This window comes from Symphalangus syndactylus, chromosome 10 (assembly GCF_028878055.3).
Source record: "Symphalangus syndactylus isolate Jambi chromosome 10, NHGRI_mSymSyn1-v2.1_pri, whole genome shotgun sequence".
Lineage (NCBI taxonomy): Eukaryota > Metazoa > Chordata > Mammalia > Primates > Hylobatidae > Symphalangus > Symphalangus syndactylus.
The window spans coordinates 67,552,542-67,576,092 of NC_072432.2; the positions used below are offsets into that span (position 1 = coordinate 67,552,542).

The following is a 23,551-nucleotide window of genomic DNA, read 5'->3' on the forward strand; positions in this document are numbered from 1 at the left end:
TCCAGCTTTAGGCTATTACAAATAAAGCTAACATATCTTCCAAGTGTACTTCCTCCTCACCCATCCTAAGTTGGAAACTTTGGATATTTTCATTTATACTTTATATAGCATGATCATGTATCATTTTTGATGTTCCTGCACATCCACAACCCAAGGGGCCATGTCAGGTTCTCCCAGGAATGCGTTCCCCAAACTTCATTGCAGTTGGTAGCTGCATTTTCTGCAACTCCACAAAGAGTTAAGACATAATGGCGGGGCGCGGTGGCTCACGCTTGTAATCCCAGCACTTTGGGAGGCCGAGGCGGGCGGATCACGAGGTCAGGAGATCAAGACCACGGTGAAACCCCGTCTCTACTAAAAATACAAAAAAATTAGCCGGGCGTGGTGGCGGGCGCCCGTAGTCCCAGCTACTTGGAGAGGCTGAGGCAGGAGAATGGCGTGAACCCAGAAGGCGGAGCTTGCAGTGAGCCGAGATCACACCACTGCACTCCAGCCTGGGTGACAGAGCGAGACTCCATCTCAAAAAAAAAAAAGACATAATGATGATGATGATGATAATAATAAGTAACTAGTACTTATATAACACTTGTTGTGTGCCAAGATCTAACTTCTTCACATGAATTAATAGATGTAATAAGTATTAACCCTGACAACAATCCTATGAAGCGTATATTGTTATTTTTCCCCTTTTACAGATAGAGGAAATTAAGAGAGATTAAGTGATTTGTTCAAGGTTTGTCCAGTGTTACCTAGCTAGAGAGTGGTGGAATTGGGGGATAAACCCAATCAGTCAGGCTCAGAGCCCTTTCTCTTAACTATTATGCTATATTGCTTCTCAATCTCCCCTTCTTTTAGGGTCCCTGATCTCTTGTGTGATTTTCTTGAAACTCTCCCTCACTTGAATCTGGGGAGAGGAAAGTGCCCCACCTTTACTCTCTACTCTCCCAAGGGTGAAGCGAGGTGGGATATGTGTGTAGGAGTCTCTTATTACAAACACTATGATTTCAACAAGGTAATAGCTGCTCTTATAACATCCCCCCCTTCCCTCCCTAGTCTTCTAAAGACGAGATGGGAGTGTATGGGAGTGGTGGAGTGGTGGCTGATGGAAGTAGATTGAGTTTTGTTGCCTCTTTTTAGAAAAAAATTGTATGTGTACGTAATAGTTATACATTGAAAACTACTGTTGTCTTCCTTAGCCTGGCCTTCAATTCCTGGCCTCAAGTGATCCTCCTGCCTCAGCCTCCTGAGTAGCTGGGACTACAGGCATGCACCACTGTGTCTGGCTTTGTTGCCTCTTAACAAACCTTGGAGGAAATATTTGGCTTGCTTTAGATTTGTGGTACTTAGTCATTGTTGTTTATGATCTGTGTGCCTTAGTCACCAATGCTGAGGGAAAGGAAAAGTTACTTTTTAATTATAGAAGATATTATGGTAGTCCAGGAAAGAGGATGGAGGCTTGGACTAGGTTGGTAGTGAAAACGGAGAGAATCAGGTGAATTTGGGATATGTTTTGGAGAGAAAGCTGACAGGTGATGCTGGTAAATTGGATGTAGGGGAGAGGAAAAGAAAGGAAGCGAAGAAGAGGATTTTGGCTTGAGTAACTGATGGAGGTGCCATTTACTGAGATGGGGGAAAACTTGAAACAGGAAGAGATTGGTATGTGAGTGTGAGGGTGGATTGGTCATCAAGAATACCGTTTTACCTGGTTAAGTTTTAGATACCCATTTAGATAGCTACATGGAGGTATAAAATAAAAAGTTGGACATAGGCATTCAGAACTCAATGGGTAAGGTCAAAGTTAAAGTTATACATTTGAGAGTCCTCAGTGTGCCCTATGTTTAAAGACATGGGATAAGGTAAAATTAATTAGGGAGAGGCTAAGAGAATAGAAAAGATGAGGATTAAGCCTTGATGCCCTCAATATTCAGACGAAAATTTAGCAAGAGACCCAGAAGGAGTCACCAGTGAGACAGGAGGAAAACAGGGAGTTATATTCTCTGTGTCCCATGAGAATAAAGTCTTGTCACAATTTGAATATCCCAAAATATAATGAGTTGTGTCCACAGGGAGTGAAGCATCCAACTATTTAAGATGATTTTCAAATAAATGCTGAATTCAGTTGTATAGAATATTGAAAAAAAATTGAGAGTCATGAAGGTGAGACTAAATTAACTTCAAGATCTCTTTCATCTAGCTGAGTCTATCACTGAATCTCTTAGTACACAAATCTTAAATGTGAGTATAGAAAAATAAGCCTTTTTTTTTGCTAAGAATTTAGAACACATGGCTAAGTTCTCAGTCACTTAACACACATGTAAAAGGTTCTACTATTCACATCTTACATTTTTTTAGTGGCAAAAACATAACTAAAACTGGCAAAGAAATGGTTTAAAAATTAAACTGGAACTTGTATTTGTATATAGTAGGTTAATGATAAAAAGAATATGCAACAGCTTACCTATAGCACAGAATTATAAGCAAATACAAACTTCAGCTAACTTTTCAGTATGGCTATTTATTTAAAAATTACCTTTATTAATCTTTTGTTCTTCCATAAATAGTTAATGCTGCTAGTTATTCTGCACCCCCTTACCTCCTGCTCTAGGCCAGTCTTTTTTCCATTAGTTTTCAAACTTCAGTGCACATCAGATTCAACTGGCATGCTTTTTGAAAATATATATCCCAAGGCCACATCTCCAGAAATTCTGAGTGTTACCAAGAAATCCATATTTTAACCAGTACTACAAGTGGTTCTAGTCAGATGATCCCTAGAGCACACAAGGCAAAACACTAGTCCAGATCCTATGTTGCCAGCATAGGTAATTCTCTTCTAATGACAAATGTGTCACACTTTATTTTTATTAACGCAATTTATTTTAGATTTATAGTTTACATAATCGAAATATAAAAATGCAAGATTGGCCAGGCGCAGTGGTTCACGCCTGTAATCCCAATACTTTGGGAGCCCGAGGCAGGCAGATTACCTGAGGCTGGGAGTTCGAGACCAGCATGAACAACATGGAGAAACCCCATCTCTACTAAAGATACAATATTAGCTGGGCATGGTGGCACATGCCTATAATCCCAGCTACTCAGGAGGCTGAGACAGGAGAATTGCTTGAACCCGGGAGGCGGAGGTTGCAGTGAGCCGAGATGGCACCATTGCACTCCAGCCTGGGCAACAAGAGCAAAACTCCATCTCAAAAAAAAAAAAACAAGATCGGAAGAATGAAAATATCAAATATAGAGCTTTTCTTTAGGTTAGTAATTATGAGTTAAATAATCTTTGCTATTATAAAAAAAGAAACTTTTGGAGAAGTTTTAATTTGTTCCCAAGGATTTATCCAACTTGCTTTGGGAAGGCAGTTTAGCCTTGAGTTTATTTTTCAAGAATTAAAAAGGTATCCAGCTGACTATTAATTACTCTTTTTTTTTTTGAGTGATTGAATAAGTCAGTTTCTAAATAAGAAACTTCAGTTGGGAGTGAGGATCTTTTAGAGTGGTTGATAGTTGTTTTGACCTCCTGACCACAAACTAAAATAATGTGCTTTCAGGTCTGTTTCTTTTTTTAATAAACTGTTCATGTGACGCCAGTATATTTTCCCTAAACTCAAGTAGTTGCTAAGTCCTAATGATAGTAGAAATTAAAATAGGAATAAACTTGGACAGTATAGTAATATTGCATATGATAGTGCCTGGTACTTTGTTCTTACAGACTTTCAATATATACTCTTTGAAGACGTGGAATCATGTGCTAGCCTTTAATGTCTCTTTCATCCTGTCATTTCATATTTCTAGCTTTGAAGTCTGCTTGCCTTACTTATGATTCTGAAGTACTCCTAATTACCTCTTAAAATTCTAGGAGTCCCTTCAAAAATTAGAGCTCAGAACCAAAAGTAACACAGATTTGATGCTGTTGTGTAACCAGCATATTCTTGGAACCAACCTTGCCTAAGAGACAGGAAATTCTAGCATGTTGGAGTGGGAGTGCAGGGGGTGCTCTGTCCAAAAGCTCAGTTAAAAAAAAAAATGACACTAATTAAGTGAAAAAAATTTTACACAAAATACTGCAGTGATTCAGTTTTCTGTTGAGGCATCTCAAATAAAAATCATCTTATGGGTTTACAATTCTGAAAGGTGTAACTAGACATAAGGTCTGTCTTAATGCTATCAAATTAAAATAGGGCAACTTATTTATCTAGTATATACCAGTTTCTTTTTTTTTTTTTTTTTCGAGATAGAGTCTCCCTCTGTCACCCAGACTAGAGTGCAGTGGTGCCATCTTGGCTTACTGTAGCCTCTTGCATCCCAGATTCAAGCGATTCTCCTGCCGCAGACTCCTGTATAGCTGGGATTACAGGTCCTCACCATGTCCAGCTCATTTTTGTATTTTTAGTAGAGACGGTGTTCCACCATGTTGGCCAGGCTGGTCTTGAATTCCTGGCCTCAAGTGATCTACCTGCCTCGGCCTCCCAGAGTGCAGGGATTACAGGTGTGAGGCACTGCGCCCAGCCAAGCATCTACCAGCTTCTAATTCCAATTCCATGTTTGAGCTTATAAAATAACTGAAAATAATCAAAATATATACAAAATATATATTTTGTAAGATGCATACAACATATATATTTTGTAAGATGCATACAAAATACATATTTTGTAAGATGCATACAAAATACATATTTTGTAAGATGCATACAAAATACATATTTTGTAAGATGCATACAAAATACATATTTTGTAAGATGCATACAAAATATATATTTTGTAAGATGCATACAAAATATATATTTTGTAAGATGCATACAAAATATATATTTTGTAAGATGCATACAAAATATATATTTTGTAAGATGCATACAAAATATATATTTAAATCTGGTAGCTTGGTTAATTAAGGACTAGTATAAAAAATTAACATAAGATACACTTGGGACCTTAAAGGACTTTCATTTCTCTCTCCTTCCTTCATCTCTCCTCCTTCACTTCCCTTCATTTATTATTCTAGGCATGACAAGTGTCAGATGTCTGATTTGAAGACTAATATGAGTATATCTAGGTAATAAAATGGAAAATCCCTATTTCAACATTCTTAATGGAATCCTTCCTTGAAATTATTATTAGTCTTCTGGTTTAAACATTTATATAGTGCAAATGCAAAATAAAAATAATTGTATCAAATTATGGTTTTTATTTGGATGCTTTGCAAGAAAATACTTAAATGTGAGTCATACATTTTTCCAGTTCAACATTTAAACTTCAGACTTCAACCACAGTTGTGATTGTTTTTAGTTTGTTAGCTGCCTGGAGTGTTATTTTAAGAAAGCAGAAGCACCATCATTTGCACACTCCTTATAGATCACACACCTTAACCCTGACTTTTTTTGTTCCAGTTTTTCAGAAGAAGTGAAGTCAAGATGAAGAACCGTTTGCTTTTCTGGGGAGTCCTGGCCATTTTTGTTAAGGCTGTTCATGTGAAAGGTATGTGATATTTAGAAAATGATCCTAGATCAAAGGAAAAATATAGGACAGATCTGTTTTTCAGTTTTAAAGATTTATGCCTATGCTTTGGTTGGCCAGCTAGCCAGCTACTTTTTCCTAACATGCTTTAATCTTTCTATGGCAGTTGTCTTTACATAGATAAGACTCTTTTTATTCTTTTTTCCCTTCTCTTACTTGCTTGTTTGCCTACTACAAACCAGAGAATAAGAAATTAGCTAACTACAGATAGTCCTGCTTACATGAAGGTTCATATTGAATCTTAAAAATCTATAATCCTTCCCTTGAGTCTCTTAAATTAATATTCTGGAGAAATGAAATAATAATTACTGTAAGTACAACATGGAATGCATTGGGATTTTATTTCCCCAAAGAGGCTGGTATTGGTTTTAACAGCTTTCCTGGATCTGAGCCCACAGATTTATTATGACCCTTTAACAATGTTTAATGTTATACAGGTTGCCTATAAATTGATGACTGAACTTTTGTTATTTTGTTTACTAATCTTTCAAACAACTTCAGAAAATGGAATACATTCTGAATTTAGAGGTACAGTATTAAATAATTTTCATTTAGAAGGACACACTAAAATTTGTCTGGATTGTTCCTATCACTGAGTCTGTGGTTCTTATTTCAAGACGAATAATGACAGAAATGTGATTAAGAATAGGTCTTATATATATATTTTATACTAATTTAGCATTGAGAGTAACTTTCTAATGATTTAAAATATAAAATATTAGTAAAGCATGTACAATATAAGTATATATACATATCTAAAATATATGATATATATAATGGGGCTACTTCCCTATAAACCCTATAAAGTTGAAAGTTGAAAATATCATACTTTCAACTTGCAGTGACTTTATAGGGAGGTAGCCCCATTGTAGCTGAGGAGCATACTGAATACATATCACTTTCACAGCATCATAAAGTAGAAAAATCGTAAGTAGAACCATGGTAAGTTGGGGACCATCCGTATATAAAATAGCTATCACTTACTGAATATGATATTCTAGGTATCATGCTAATTCCTTTACATATAATATTCAATTTAATTCTCTCAGTAACCATATGAGGATAAATACTGTTATTACTTCTGACGTACAGTTGAGCCAGTTGAGACTTACAGAGGTGAAATAACTTACCAAAGTCATACAGCAAGCAAGAATGTAAGTAGAACCCAGGCAATCTGACCCTATAGCCCGCACTCCTACTATCCTATTCTGCCTTGTGTAAGGCAATCACTTTTTAGTAAACTCATTATGGTCATATCTAGTGTATGTTGTTAAATCTATTTTCTTATCTGTTTGAACTGAATTAAATTTAACAAATATTTATTGAACAGCTACTATGTGTCAGATGCTCTTGGAATAAAGTAAAGCACAGTCCCTAATAACAGGTTTGTTAGAAAAAATACTGCCTGTTGGTGAGAGCAAATGCTAGACTCTAAGTCTTGGTGAATTGAAAGTATTTGTACCTTTTCTGACGGTTATGTATTTCTGATAGATGTTAGGCTGCCTAACATTTTTATATATTAACTTCCCAGGTTTCTGGTAAGGAAATAATTATATGCCATAATAGAATATGGACATTTTCTATTTAAGACTTAATAGTCAAGTCACTCCTCAACAATCTGTATTTTTGGTCAGGCATTATGTGCTCATTTATATTTCATTGAGAAAAAACATTTAAGAGTCATGGATACACAAGTAGGAAAGAGGACATCATTTAAGTCATTTTACCTCTTTCAGATGTTAATGAGTTATTTCATTACCTTGAATTGACTCCATAATGTTTCTTTCCAATATTACACAGACTGTGTCAGAAGATTCATTAGGAACTTATGAATAATGCTATAATAATACATTATAAAGTACTTCAAACAACTACAAGTACAATAACAATGGTCTTAAAATGTTTGTGTAGTGGCTCTTATCATAAAGACTGAAATACTGCATTAGGTCCTCTTTGCTCTGGGAATCGTCTCAGGAATAGACTTCCAGTTAAAATTATAACTATTCTGATCATTTAAACTTTATAACTTGAATTCGTATACTAAATCTTTGTTTTTTTTTTTTTTTAGTTGAGGCTTAATGAGAAGAACTGTTAAAGGTCACTTAGCTAAAATTATATGAATAAAGCATATTTAACATCATTGTTGTTATTATTATTGTTATTTTTTGAGATGGAGTCTCGCTCTGTCGCCCAGGCTGGAGTGGAGTGGGGCAGTCTTGGCTCACTGCAACCTCCACCTCCCAGGTTCAAGAGATTCTTCTGCCTCAGCCTCCTGGGTAGCTGGGACTAAAGGTGTGCGCCACCACGCCTGGCTAATTTTTGTATTATTAGTAGAGACAGAGTTTCACCGTATTGGCCAGGCTGGTCTGGAACTCCTGAACTCATGATCCACTTGCCTCAGCCTCCCAAAATGCTGGGATTACAGGCGTGAGCCACTGTACCTGGCCAACATCATTGTTATTATTAATTAGCACTCTTATTTAATAGCGTTACTTATGTAAAGCTATTATTGAATTTTTAAAATCTGATAATTTGCCGGGTGCGGTGGCTCGTGCCCATAATTCCAGCACTTTGGGAGGCCGAGGAGGGTGGATCACCTGAGGTCAGGAGTTCGAGACCAGCCTAACCAATATGGTGAAACTCGGTCTCTACTAAAAATACAAAAATTAGCTGGGCATGGTGGCACATGCCTGTAATCCCAGCTACTTGGGAGGTTGAGGCAGGAGAATCACTTGAACCCGGGAGGTGGAGGCTGCAGTGAGCTGAGATTGTGCCATTGCACTCCAACCTGGGCAACAAGAGTGAAACTCTGTCTCAAAAAATAAAATAAAATCTGTTAATTGATCCAAATCCAGATGATACAAAATTTCCTTTGTTTATTCCTTGCAATACTTATCAAGGTTGGGTGCAGTGGCTCTGTGATCCCAGCACTTTGGGAGGCTCGAGGCAGGTGGATCACTTGAGGTCAGGAGTTTAAGACCAGCCCGGGCAACGTGGTGAAACTCCATCTCTGCTAAAAAAAAAAAAATACAAAGATCTAGCCAGGCGTGATGGTGCACACCTGTAGTCCCAGCTACTTGGGAGGCTGAGGAAGGAAAATCACTTGAACCCAGGAGGCAGAGGTTGCAGTGAGCCAAGATCGTGCCACTGCACTCCAGCCTGGATGACAGAGTGAGACACTCTGTCAAATAAACAAACAAACAACTTATCAGACCTCTTTGTCTAATATTAAGATTAGACAATAAACGTTGACATTCAAAGTTAAGGCTTTAATGGTCATATGTGTATTTATTCATTTATTCATTTTTTTCTGTATACAGGCATATTCAGTTGAGATTATACCTCATAATATTTCTAAATTGCTTTTGCAAATTTATAGCACTTTATGTCTAAATATACTCTATGTTTTAAAATAATTCTTTTTTTTTTTTCCTTTCACTCTGTTGCCCAAGCTGGAGTGCAGTGGCACGATCTTGGCTCAGTGCAACCTCCACCTCCCTGGTTCAAGTGATTCTCCCGCCTCAGCCTCTCGAGTAGCTGGGACTACAGGCACGCACCACCATGCCCGGCTAATTTTTGTAGTTTTAGTAGAGATGGGGTTTCACTATGTTGGTCAGGCTGGTCTTGAACTCCTGACCTTGTGATCTGCCTGCCTCGGCCTCCCAAAGTCCTGGGATTACAGGCATGAGCCACTGCGCCCTGCTTAAAATAATTCTTATAAGAAATATAGCCTTTTTTTATTTTTTATTGAATCATGTACTATGATAATCTGATTGTTATTATGAAAAGGCAGATAATTGTGGTAGAGAATATTTAAAAGTCTTACAAAATAAGGTTATCTTGGAGGAAAACATGCCTGTTCTTAACTATAATACAATTTATACACAAAAATTTTAAGTACAATTGAGAGTTCAGGAAGGATGCGAAAATCAGAATTCTTTCAGCCCAGATTCCCATAGACTGGTTCAAGAAAAAAGTGAAAATTCCTTTTAGAGTACCTTTGGATTTCCTTCACTGTAATGTAAGATTCTGCTTAGAGAACAAATGGAGAAAGCTGAGACAAACCAACCATAAAACTGTTTTTCTGCAGGCAAGAAAGATAAAATAACTCAATACAAAATACATAAATTGACCTTTGTTTTCCTTTCTTTTTAATACGTTTACCTTTCAAGCCCAAGAAGATGAAAGGATTGTTCTTGTTGACAACAAATGTAAGTGTGCCCGGATTACTTCCAGGATCATCCGTTCTTCTGAAGATCCTAATGAGGACATTGTGGAGAGAAACATCCGAATTATGTACGTGGCATTCCATACTCCCTTTTTTCCCGTTCTAAGCAGAGATACTTCCTGACACTGAGTGTTGTTTGAATGTAATACCTGCCTCTTTACTCCCCTTTTTGCTGTGGAGCACTTTACATGAGTTAAGAATTGAGTCTTGTGAATGAGCTTGAGGCAATTTTATTGAAATTAGGGGTAAGAATGAAAGATTACAGCCAATCTAAAATCAGTGGGCTACATCAAATTATAAACAAAGGTTGTAATCTAGTCATCAACATGCACTGTTTATATGGAGTTATTTCTATTTATTTATTTTTGTTTGCTTGTTTTTGAGACAGGGTCTCACCCTGTCACCCAGGCTAGAGTGCAGTGGCAAGATCACTGCTTACTGCAGCCTCGAACTCCCAGGCTAAAGCAATCCTCCTCAGTAGATGGGTCTACAGGCACGCACCACCCCACACCTGGATAATTTTTTATTTTTCTCTAGAGAAAAGGTCTCACTATGTTGCCCAGGCTGTTCTCGAACTTCTGAGCTCAAGTGATCCTCCTGCCTTGGCTTCCCAGAGTGCTGTGATTACAAGCCTGAGCCACCACGCCTGGCCAAGTTATTTCAATTTGAATGAGAACTTTCAGTTGCCCTTGATCAGTTCAAACTGAAACTTCAGATAACACTAAAGCCTTATTTTGTACCATATATACATAACTGAGTCTTTTACACTGTAATCAGGTGTCTGCATTGAGATAAGGCAGACTGATCACATTAACTAATTTGATTCCATCTCACTTTTAGATTGGATTTCAGATATTCATTTCATTTCACACACAGTCCAGAGTTATATGCTATACAGCTCTTTTTCAATAGCAAGAATGCTAATACTATTTGAGAAATTAGATTTCTGTTGGATCCAATCAGTTATAAGTTTTCCTTGTAAACCACTCCTACCTTAATAGTTTTTCCCCAATCAAATCTCCTATAGAAAGAGAACAGAGCATTCCATTCCATTCAATCAATGGGAAAAGTATAATGTGTTTAAGAATTTTAAGTTCTGTCTGGGACACTTAATAGCTGTGCGTTTTTGTATGCAAGTTACTTACCTACTTTGAACTTCAACTTTTTCATCTTTAAATGAGGAAAAAATCATGCTTAACTCATAGGCTTATTGTAAAAATAAATAGAGAATATCTATTCCTTTTAGAGCTTATATATTTCTGGGACATATTAAAAATATTTACTATTATTTATTCACCTAATCTATGTGCCAATTATTGTCACTATCCTGCTTAAAAGCCTTGTGATGGTTTCCCCAACATTGATCTTAGGATATATTACAAATGCCTTGGCCTGACCTTCAAAGCTTAGCATAACTCTCAAGATCATCCATTGCCACTTTTCTTTTACTTTATGTTTAACAATTCCGCACTACTGGGGCTGGGCACGGTGGCCCATGCCTATAATGCCAGCACTTTGGGAGGCCGAGGCAGCTGGATCACCTGAGGTCAGGAGTTTGAGACCAGCCTGGCCAACATGGTGAAACCCCGTCTCTACTAAAAATACAAAAATTAGCTGGGCATGGTGGCAGGCACCTGTAATCCCAGCTACCCAGGAGGCTGAGGCAGGAGAATTGCTTGAACCCGGGAGGCGGAGGTTTCAGTGAGCCGAGATTGCGCCATTGCTGCACTCCAGCCTGGGGGACAAGAGCGAGACTTTCTTGAAAAAAAAAAAAAAAAAATTTCAGCACTGCTGTAGTGTCTCTATTTCCCCACATTCACAGTGCTTTTACACCTGCTAGTTCCTCTGTTTGAAGAACTCTGTCCCACCCCTCTTAGCCTAGTTAACTCTTTCTCAATGTGCATGTCTTAGTTCAGCCATCACTTCCTCTAGCAGGTTTTCTTTGACCACTCAGATCCTGCCCACATAGCTTCGTGCTAGGGATAGAATAGCTAGAGTAGAGGGTAATTGGAAAGAATGGCATACATGACATTGGCACTTAAGCCACGTTGAAGAGTGTCTATCTTATGTTTAAACCTCCAGGAGATTTTGAAAATCTCCTCCATGATCTTCAAATTCATCTTTTTATTTTATGAAATGATTCTTTTTATATTATATTGTTTACTGAAATCAGATAATTCAGATACTTCATGACACTTTGCCTGATGTGTTGATCTTCCCTGTTCTGATTTCTGAAAGTATATTGCCATTGCTGTGCCATTACGGTATTATTATTATTATTATTTTGAGATGGAGTCTCCATCTGTCACCCAGGTTGGAATGCAGTGGTGCGATCTTGGCTTACTGCAACCTCTGCCTCCTGGGTTTAAGCAATTCTCCTGCCTCAGCCTCCCCGAGTAGCTGAGACTACAGGCACGCACCACCATGCCCAGCTAATATTTTTTGTATTTTTAGTAGAGACGAGGTTTCACCATGTTGTCCAGGCTAGTCTCGAACTCTTGACCTCAGGTGATCTGCCCACCTTGGCCTCCCAAAGTGCTGGGATTGCAGGCATGAGCCACCATGCCCAGCTTTTTTTTTTTTTTTTTTTTTTGAGACAGAGTCTCACTCTGTTGCTCAGGCTGGAGTGCAGTAGCATGATCTTGGCTCACTGCAACCTCTGCCTTCTGGGTTCAAGCAATCCTCCTGCCTCAGCCTCCCGAGTAGCTGGGACTACATGTGCACGCCACATCGCCTGGCTAATTTTTGTATTTTTAGTACAGACAGGGTTTCACCATGTTGGCCAAGCTGGGCTTGAACTCCTGACCTCAAGCAATCCACCTGCCCCAGTGTCCCAAAGTGCTGGGATTACAGGCATGAGCCACCGTGCCCGGCTATTTTCTTTTTCTTTTCTTTTTTTTTTTTTTTTTGAGACAGAGTCTCACTCTGTTGCCCAGGCTGGAATGCAGTAGCATGATCTTGGCTCACTGCAACCTTTGCCTCCTGGGTTCAAGCAATTCTCCTGCCTCAGTCTCCCGAGTAGCTGGGACTACATGTGCACGCCTCATCGCCTGGCTAATTTTTGTATTTTTAGTAAAGACAGGGTTTCATCATGTTGGCCAAGCTGGGCTTGAACTCCTGACCTCAAGCAATCCACCCGCCTCAGCCTCCCAAAGTGCTGGGATTACAGGCGTGAGCCACCATGCTGAGCCTGCCATTATGATATTATTCCCAACTCCATTACTTACTAAAATGATGTGACTTTGGGCAAGTTACTTAACTAGCCTTTTTCCTAAACTTTAAAAAAAGGGATAATTATGTATGTATGAATTTATACACATATACTTTATAGGGTTGTGAGGATTAAATACAATAATTCATAAAAGAGCAGTGTTTGGCTTATAGTAGCCTCTCCTTTTTCTGATATTACTAGAGTCTTTACAGTCTTATTAAGAATAGTTTCATTCATTCATTCAACGAATGTTTATTTAGTAACTGCCAAATATTAAGGGTTGGTGGTGGGGATAAAACAGTTTATTTAAAATACAGTCCATTTCTTAAAAGAATTTATAGTCTAACAGGAAACCGTAAACAATTAAAAAGGCAATTACAATTCTGTATTGTAAGTGCTATGATAGGAACAGGCATGGGTTGTTATAGGAGTACTGAGGAGGGGTACCCAGTCCAATCTTCGGGGAGAGGAGAAGGGTGGCAGTGGGAGGCAGGAAAGCGTGTTTGGAATAAGTGGTGGGATGGATGATGGCTGTTAGCTCAGTAGGAGTTTGCTGGCTAAATGTGTGTGGGGAGTGACAGAATTAATAGGTGGGGGAGATCATTCCAGGAAAAGGAAACAGGATTGCTGTGACGATTATATGAGATCATCATGTAATATGCTTAGCATAGTACCAGGCACACATGGTACGTTTGTGGAATTGCAAGTGATTGTTTACAGCTGGCATGCATTGTAGATGGTGACATTGTGAGAGATGAAGCTGGAGAGTTAGGGGCATATTAGGATATGTGCCTTCTATGCTATTTTGAGGATACCCTGTTATCTGTGGAGAGACACTAGAGGTTTTAAGCAGAGAAGGAAATTAAGCTTGCATTTTTAGAAAGGATGTTTGGCAATAATGTGGCCAGTGGTTTGAAGGAGTCAAGACAAAAGGAAGACATTGTCACAGTCTAGGAGAGGACAGTGGTGTCCTGAATTAAGGCAGTAATAATGAGAAGGGAGGCAAGTGGATGGATTTCACACATGAAAATAATTAGAATCAACTGGACTGTGAGATTGATTAGATATGTGACAGGGGAGGATTCAGGTATGATAACCAGGTTTTTGGCTTGGATGGTATTGCTAAATACTGAGTTAGGAAACACAAGGTTTTTGTTGTTCCTTTTGGTAGGGAGGGGTGCACATGAGAAGGAATGATGACTTAGATGAAAAAAATTTTAAAGTTAATGAAATCACCTGAACTCGTTGACAATCATCTAATTTTTCATGGGACATCACGATGAAGAAGTTCCAGCTTTGCTACTTAATTGTTGTGTGAACTTGGGTGGATCACTAACCTCTCCTATTTATGATGTTCTCTCCTCTAAAATCTGGATAAGAATATCTGTCTGTCCATTTCACAAATATTGAACATATTCCATATGCCACATACCTAGCTAGGCACTGGGAATACATAAATGTTTTTGCCTCAAGGAACTTACATAGCCCAGGGAAGCAACCACTCCGTAGACAAGCAACTATGATACTGCATTCGATATAATAAACATATATGAGCATTAATGAGACTGCAGAGGAAGAAGTTTGTTGAAGGGTGGAGATAACATCAATATAATTATTACAGAGGTAAAACATGAGTTGAGTTTTAAAGGAAAAGCAAAAATTTGCCACGTCAGCAAAGATAGTTGACAGCGGAGTTGCTGTGAGGTTTATTTTGAATGAGAAATATTTAAAATATAGCAAGTTACTATAAAAATCTGAGTAAGGGTATTACTCTAGAGTGCTTACAGAGTACTAAGTACAATAAGTACTGTTCGGATGAAATAGTGGCAGTATACTTATTACCAAAAATAACAATATCTGCATTTCATTGTTTTAACTTTGTTTTCTTTCTTTTCTTTTAGTGTTCCTCTGAACAACAGGGAGAATATCTCTGATCCCACCTCACCATTGAGAACCAGATTTGTGTACCATTTGTCTGACCTGTAAGATATATTTTTTTCCATAGTAATATAGATGTGGAAGTTAATAGCTTTTAATTTTAACCTTGTTAGTAAGAATGTTTTTCAAAATATGTTGGAGTATAAACATTTACAAACATAATCTGAACTTTTGAATACATTAATTCCTATGTTAATTATTAGGTATCGTAAATTCATAAAACTTTGTCACAGATAAAATTTAGCTATACATTTTTTCTAAAGAAAAAATTATTGGCATTCATAGAAAGGCCAATTTCTCTTAATAGTTCAATAAGTGGATTTGATCTTATAAACAGGCAGGTGTTTCTTTGGAAATGACAGACTCCAACATCAATTTTTTTTTAATTCTCCCTTTCTTGTCACTATATATAACTTGTTTAAACAGATATACAGTTGGGAATAAGCCTAACGTAGTAGAAATTGCTGTATGGTGTAGATAAAACAATCATATTATCATATCATTAATTATATTGCTTACTTTCAACTAATATATATTAAAGATTGGAAAATCCCATAAGCTATTCTGTATTGTAGAGCTGCTTATGTCTGAAAGGAGTCATCCTTTGCTGTCACGTCAGAGCTGCAAGAACTAATTGATTTTGGATTGAAATGTGTAGTCACATTTTGACACAGCATTTGAGGGGATTGTCTAATACATGTATTTGCTTTTCAGCTGTAAAAAATGTGATCCTACAGAAGTGGAGCTGGATAATCAGATAGTTATTGCCACCCAAAGCAATATCTGTGATGAAGACAGTGCTACAGAGACCTGCTACACTTATGACAGAAACAAGTGCTACACAGCTGTGGTCCCACTCGTATATGGTGGTGAGACCAAAATGGTGGAAACAGCCTTAACCCCAGATGCCTGCTATCCTGACTGATTTAAGTCATTGCTGACTGCATAGCTCTTTTTCTTGAGAGGCTCTCCATTTTGATTCAGGAAGTTAGTGTATTTATTACCAATGAATTTGAAACCAGGGTTTTTTTGGGGGGGGGTGATGTAAAACCAACTCCCTGCCACCAAAATAATTAAAATAGTCACATTGTTATCTTTATTAGGTAATCACTTCTTAATTATATGTTCATACTCTAAGTATCAAAATCTGCCAATTATCATGCTCACCTGAAAGAGGTATACTCTCTTAGGAATACAGTTTCTAGCATTAAACAGATAAACAAGGGGAGAAAATAAAACTCAAGGAGTGAAAATCAGGAGGTGTAATAAAATGTTCCTCGCATTCCCCCCGCCCCTTTTTTTTTTTTGGCTTTGCCTTGGAGAGCCAGAGCTTCCGCATTTTCTTTACTATTCTCTTTAAAAAAAGTTTCACTCTGTAGAGAACATATATGCACAAACATAGGTCAATTATATGTCTCCATTAGAAAAATAATAATTGGAAAACGTGTTCTAGAACTATTTACAAAAATAATTTAAGGTGAAATCTCTAATATTTATAAAAGTAGTGAAATAAATGCATAATTAAAAATATATTTGGACATAACAGACTTGGAAGCAGATGATACAGACTTCTTTTTTCATAATCAGGTTAGTGTAAGAAATTCCCATTTGAAACCATCCATTTTGTAACTGAACCTTATGAAATATATGTATTTCTGGTACATATTCTCTAGCACAGTCTGAGCAATTAAATAGATTCATAAGCATATACCTGTGTGAAATAATTTGTTGGAAAAAAGTTTCCTTATATTAACTTTCTTTATGTAAGTTAACTTGTTATTGATGAACGGTTTGTAAGTATGATGTAACGATGCATTAATCACAGAACTCATACATGTACATACTTGAGGTGGCTTTGCCATTTTATACCCATAAGTAAATAAAAGGGCAAAATCCCCCCTGATAAATACCATGTTTATCATGGCACATAAAACTTTACGGCAGAAAGCCAAGGCCAATTGACATATATATTTAAGGGTACTATGGAAAGTAGATGCTAACTCTGAGTTTAAAACAGTGGGAAGATGATTAGTAAGAGTTGGTTTCCTGAAAAGGAGTTGTTCTGGTAATAGTCATTTTTAATGACTTTCACCAATTATTCAGTGTTTCTTTAGGGATATGCGTAGGACACTGGTGCTTCAGTAGAAACCCCAGTTTTGGCGTATTAAAGATACATCCATTCTTGACTGATCTTTAATCTAGAGTGTGGTTTTAGCCAAGTCTTTGAATTTCATTTAGTCAGTAAACATTTATTAAATATTAACCAGATGCACAGGATTGCTCTGTGGTGGTGAAGTTATGGTAAGTGCCCTCGAGAAAGTCACTATCACTGCTCACTCCCCAGAACTGTGCTTAGGTGTCATCTTCTCTGTGAGAACCACCCTGACTACTTTTTAAATATTTCAAACCCCATTTCTTTATCTTAGTCTACTTCCCCCCATGTACTTATCTCCCTCTAGCAGACTATGTAATTTACTTATGTGTCATGTTTATGGTCTGTCTCCCCTCACTAGAGTGTAATCTCCACAAAGGCACGCACTTTTGCCCATTGATGTTTCCTCACCATCTAGAAGAGTGTCTGGCACATGGAAGTACTCAATACATATTTGTTGAATGAATGAACATGAATGTAGCTTAGTTGAAGAGATAAGACATACACATAAATAATAATTATTTGGCAGAGCCTGCTGAAGGCAAAGAAATAGCTTCCAAAGTGCTGTGAGAATTCATGGGAGACTGCTTCTGAGGAGACCCCTTACTTTCTCCTCATTTTTGCCTTAGTTTCTCGGTGTACCCAGTAGAAAAAGTTTTGTAGATCCACATTGCAGATCCTTATAGGAAAGACCCCGATTCCAGCATTATTACCTCATTAAATGCTAGCTGGAAGAAGACTGCAATTTGTAGTCCCACAAGTCTTCCTTCTTTCAGAAGTTCAGTTAAACTCTGATACTACCATACTAGTAACAATTTAGTACTTACTATGTGCTAGGTACCAATGTAGGTGCTTTATAAATATTAACTCATTCATTATAAATCTGGAGTAGCTGGTGACTCTTAAATGAGAATTATTGAGGATAGATTAAAGCCTTTCTTTAAGTTGTATTCAAACATTTGCTGGTATTAGTGGAACATTTAGAGGGGCACACTAAGGAATCAATGGAAGATGTAGTGGCCATGAAAGGAGCCTCTCAGTTCCCTGCAACGAATGTAATTGACCTATAGTTCTGAGATCTACTGCGTTTGTGCAAGGGACACTAAGACAGGTCAGTTCCTGGGAGACACAGGACTCTTCTGATGGGGCACTGACTTGGGGACTCTTTATTATCTTTGCTGAAAATTTCTTAGCACTGCACTTCCAGCCATTATCTGTCCAATCATCCTTCCTATCCTCTTTGCTCCACATGGGTAAGACCTGCATCAGAATCCAATGACTCAGCCTTCTTCGGTTCCCTTCCCATTTTCCCTCACGGATGTTTTCCTAATAAATCTCTTGCACCCACTAATCTCATCTTGCAATTCTGCAGGGTCCAAATGGACACAATACTAATTATGATCTATCTGATTTAGTGATGATAACAATGATAGCATTCTTTAAGTACCAAATGATTTATCTATGTCATCTCATTTTATCCTTACAATAACTTTTTGGGTATTTCATATTATAAATGAGAAAACCAACTAAGTGGATAATTAGCCATTTGAGTGGTTCACTTATCTAGTAAATGGCAATGAAAAGTCTGAATCACTTGGCTATGGTCTTAACAAATATCAATTGAGGCTCTTAGAGAATCACTATGTCCAGTAACATTTTCTTAAACCTCATGTGATATTTTGAGGTTAATGTGACCATTCATTGACCTGTCATAAGTCTACTATAATTTTTGCACTTTTTGCCCCCTCTTTTTAATTTGAATTAAATGGACATTTTAAAAAGACAGGCATAAATAGGTACAATTGGTGAGAAATGTTTTTCTTCTGCATAGTTCTTGACAAGTTAGCCATTTGCTCAGGTAAGCACACGCAGCAGCAGCCAGATGAAAATTATATTAATTAGCAATAAGAGTAAAGCCCTTCAATGGGATTTCCAGGTCTTGGCTTTGGGGTAGCAGTATAGTCTAGTGGATAAATCCATGGTCTATATTGAAATACATACTCTAACATTGGGCAAGTTAATTCAAAGATTGCTTCCTCATTTGAAAAATGGGAGCAAAAATAACTACATAGATTTTTATAAAAATAAGGATGCATGCTGTGTCTGCATATCACTTATTACCACTATGGTAGCAATTAGCAACAATCCATAATTTACAGTTGTTATTATGTGTTAATTTTCCTTGGCTCTTCTCCCTGCCTAAGCAACAAATAAGAAAAGAATGTAAATATATGTGAATATGTGAATATATATTGGATCAGTGATTTTCTGTTTTTTTTTTTTTTTTTTTTTTTTCTTTCCAGACGGAGTTTTGCTCTTGTTGCCCAGGCTGGATTGCAATGGTGCGATCTTGGCTTGCCTCAACCTCTGCCTCCTGGGTTCAAACGATTCTCCTGCCTCAGCCTCCTAAGTAGCTGGGATTATAGGCATGCGCCACAATGCCTGGCTAATTTTTTGTATTTTTAGTAGAAGATGGGGTTTCTCCATGTTGGTCAGGCTGGTCTTGAACTCCCGACCTCAAGTGATCTGCCTGCCTTGGCCTCCCAAAGTGCTGGGATTACAGGCATGAGCCACTGTGCCTGGCAGGATCAGTGATTTTTCAAACTTTAGAGTGTATGAGAATTACCTGGAGGACTCATTAAAGTGGATTGCTGAGCCCTACCTCAGAGATACTGATCAAGTAGCTCAGAGATGCAGCTGGAGACATTGCAGTTCTCACAAGTTCCCCAGGTGCTACTGAGGCTGGGAATTGCAGGAGAGCCACTACTTTAAAATTATAAACCTCCACTTCCATCTAGTGGTTGAGTTACAAAATACAATGAATGTATGTTTTTAACACGCATTGTTTCATTTAATTCTCCTAACATTCCATAAAACAAGTACTGTCTTCACTTTACAAATGGTAAAACTGAGCTGTGAGGGTGATGAAGTAACCTGTCTAATGTTTTTCAGGTATCTGGAGATCTGATGATTAGCTCCAAGGCTGTCAGACTCCAAAGCCAAAGCTCTCAGTCAGTATGTTATCCTGTCTAAACATCCTTCAAACCATCTTCCTCGGTAATTCCACTTCTGAGGAAATAACCAGAAATACGGACAAAGAGAGATAGAGATATCTATTACAATGTGATTTATAATAGTGAAAATTCATAGAAAACTTTAAGTCCATCATCAAGGGAATGATAATATAGGTATACTTCAAAATATTTCACAGACAACTGAAGTGAAATATCATGTGTTTTAAAATTTATGGAAATTGATAGACAATGTGAAGAGGAAAATGTAGGATTTTGCATAAAGGAGTGACTTTAAGAAAATTCCAGGCTGGGTGTGGTGGCTTATACCTATAATCCCAGCACTTTGGGAGGCCGAGGCGGGCGGATCACAAGATCAGGAGATGGAAACCATCCTGGCTAACACGGTGAAATCCCATCTCTACTAAAAATACAAAAAATTAGCCGGGCGTGATGACAGGCGCCTGTAGTCCCAGCTACTCCGGAGGCTGAGGCAGGAGAATGGCCAGAACCTGGGAGGCGGAGCTTGCAGTGAGCCGAGATTGTGCCACTGCACTCCAGCCTGGGCGACAGAGTGAGACTCCCTCTCAAAAAAGAAAAAAAAAAAGAAAATTCCCTACACGTACATGGGAAAAGACTTGAGAGAAATAGGCCAAAATGTTATTTTTTTGTTTCCTTTTACTTTTTAGTATAGAATGTCCCAAATATTCTACAAAGACTGTATATTTTATAATTAGAAAAGTGTTAATCATTATTAAACTTAATATTAATTAATACATTAATATTAATTTTGGTGAAATTCTAAATTTTTATTCATTTGCATAAGATAAAGAGAGTGGTATTTACTTAGAATCTACTCTGTACTCAGCACAGTGCTATGAGGGCCACATAAGAAGAATAAGAACTGGGTCTCACTTTTTCAGTTTTCCTATTTCTTCTATAGGCAAAATTAACACAGGAAAAAATTAGCACACAGTATAAGACACATTTGTGATTAAATATTAAAGATCGGCTGGGCATGGTGGCTTACAACTGTAATTCCAGCACATGGGGAGGCTGAGGTGGGCAGATCACTTAAGGCCAGGAGTTCGAGAACAGCCAGGCCAACATGACGAAACCCCTGCTCTACTAAAAATACAAAAATTAGCTGGGTGTAGTGGCCCACGTCTGTAATCCCAGCTACTCAGGAGGCTGAGGCATGAGAATCGCTTGAACCAGGGAGGCGGAAGTTGCAGTGAGCTAAGATCGCATCACTGCACTCCAGCCTGGGCAACAGAGCAAGACTGTCTCAAATAAATAAATAAATAAATATTAAAGATCATGTACTGTGAGCCTTCAGGGAAGCTGGGTTGTTAGGGCTGGGGTAATCTTGGAGGAGATGTTAACTGAATGGGGCCTTCCCTGATGAAGAATAGAACCTTCTAGAACTACATGAGTCAAGCAATGAAAGAGGAAGAAGCATAACACAAATGTCAGAATAGAGATAGGATCAGCCTGTTCCTGTTTCTCTTTCTGTCTTGAATCTTTCACTTATATGCTTCATTTATACACATCCCCTCAAACTGGTGATAGCTTTTTCACTGGTCAAGACCTTTCTGTTCCTTCGCTGGTGAGTGTGAAATTGCCACTTATTTAAAGGGAGCAGCCCACCACTTTGCCACCCCTACCACTTTGCCACTTTGTCCACCAATTGGTTGAATCACTACCACCAGGGAGCATGTTAATACCTCAGAATGGTGGGCTCTGCTTGGGAGCTTCTGAATCAACACCTGCATTTTAACACAATCCACAATCATATACACATTAAAACTGGAATAATGCTGGTATGGCATGCAACACTGTCAGAAAACAGTCTGAATCCAGAGACAGCTGCCAATGTGGTTTAACAGCTGAGGGATGGGACTGACAAGGTCTTCTCTGAACAAAATTTTCTTTTCTTTTTCTTTCTTTCTTTTTTTTTGAAATGGAGTCTCACTCTGTTGCCCAGGCTGGAGTGCAATGGCGCGATCTTGGCTCTCTGCAACCTCTGCCTCCCGGGTTCAAGTGATTCTCCTGCCTCAGCCTCCCAAGTAGCTGAGATTACAGGGGCCGGCCACCATGCCTGGCTAATTTTTTAGCATTTTTAGTAGAGACGGGGTTTCACCATGTTGGCCAGGCTTGTCTCAAACTCCTGACCTCAGGTGATCCGCCCGCCTTGGCCTCCAAAAGTGCTGGGATTACAGGAGTGAGCCACTGCACCCAGCTGAGAAAAAAATATTTCACAGCAAATACTGTAATATTTTCTTAAAGCTAATGTGGCATTTTGAGGTTAGTGCAACCAATTCATTAACCTGTCATAAATCTATTATAATGCTTGAACTTTTTGCCCTCTCTTTTTAATATGAATTAAGTGGGTGACATTTTTAAAAGGCAGGCATAAATAAGTACCATTGGTGAGAAATGTTTTCCTTCTGCACAGTTCTTGACAAGTTAGCCATTTGCCCAAGTAAGCATACTTAGCATCAGCCAGATAAAATTATATTAATTAGCAATAAGAGTAAAGCTGGTGGCCGGGTGTGGTGGCTCACACCTGTAATCCCAGCACTTTGGGAGGCCGAGATGGGTCCATCGCCTGAGGTTGGGAGTTGGAGACCAGCCTGACCAACATGGAGAAACCCTGTCTCTACTAAAAATACAAAATTAGTTGGGTGTGTTGGCCCATGCCTGTAATCCCAGCTACTCACTCGAGAGGCTGAGGCAGGAGAATCGCTTGAACCCGGGAAGCGGAGGTTGCGGTGAGCCGAGATCCCGCCACTGTACTCCAGCCTGGGCATCAAGAGCGAAACTCCGTCTCAAAAACAAAACAAAACAAACAAACAAATAAAAAAAGTAAAGTCAGCCAGTCGTGGTGGCTCATACCTGTAATCCCAGCACTTTGGGAGGCTGAGGCAGGCAGTTCACGAGGTCAAGAGATCGAGACCCTCCTGGCCAACATGGTGAAACCCCCTCTCTACTAAAAATACAAAAATTAGCTGGGTGTGGTGGTACATGTAGTCCCAGCTACTTGGGAGGCTGAGGCAGGAGAATCGCCTGAATCCAGGAGGCGGAGGTTGCAATGAGCCCAGATAGCGCCACTGCATTCCAGCCTGTCTCAAAAAAAGAAAAAAAAAAAAAAAAAGAGAGAGACAGTAAAGCCAAGTAAGCACATTCAGCATCAGCCAGATAAAAATTATATTCATCAGCAATAGGAGTAGAGCTTTATATAGTGCAGAAAGGAATGAGATAAGGTTATTTGGATAAGCTCAGAGGTAATTACTGGTCAAGCTCTGATGAGGCACAGAAACGGAAGTTGCTGGGTGCTCAGGTGGATGAAATGGGGGCATCATGAGTGCACAGGACCTTGCCTGGGATGTGAAGGGATCCTGAGAATAGCTTTATCTATTTCACAATTATATCTTTGTCAAATTACAGATCAGCTTCCTCTTTGCCTCTTCATTTGAAAATGTTTCGTCTGC

The 23,551-nt window shown here is 38.5% G+C and overlaps 1 protein-coding gene across 1 annotated transcript; it reads left to right on the forward strand.

Annotated features, from left to right (window-relative positions):
- The first annotated feature begins 5,221 nt into the window (after window positions 1-5,221).
- Window positions 5,222-16,602, forward strand: JCHAIN (joining chain of multimeric IgA and IgM). The gene is made up of 4 exons (XM_055297405.2): window positions 5,222-5,478; window positions 9,690-9,813; window positions 14,858-14,938; window positions 15,609-16,602. The coding sequence occupies exons 1-4, from the start codon at window positions 5,415-5,417 to the stop codon at window positions 15,817-15,819; spliced, it is 480 nt and encodes a 159-aa protein (XP_055153380.1). The 5' UTR covers window positions 5,222-5,414; the 3' UTR covers window positions 15,820-16,602.
- Window positions 16,603-23,551: the final 6,949 nt, after the last annotated feature.

What these genes read in the sequence shown, in the direction of transcription:
- JCHAIN (XM_055297405.2), top strand. Translation starts at nt 5,415, where the DNA reads ATGAAGAACCGTTTGCTTTTCTGGGGAGTCCTGGCCATTTTTGTTAAG. An exon ending in TAAGGCTGTTCATGTGAAAG is followed by an intron (nt 5,479 to 9,689) that starts GTATGTGATATT and finishes TTACCTTTCAAG; the next exon opens with CCCAAGAAGATGAAAGGATT. An exon ending in GAGAGAAACATCCGAATTAT is followed by an intron (nt 9,814 to 14,857) that starts GTACGTGGCATT and finishes CTTTTCTTTTAG; the next exon opens with TGTTCCTCTGAACAACAGGG.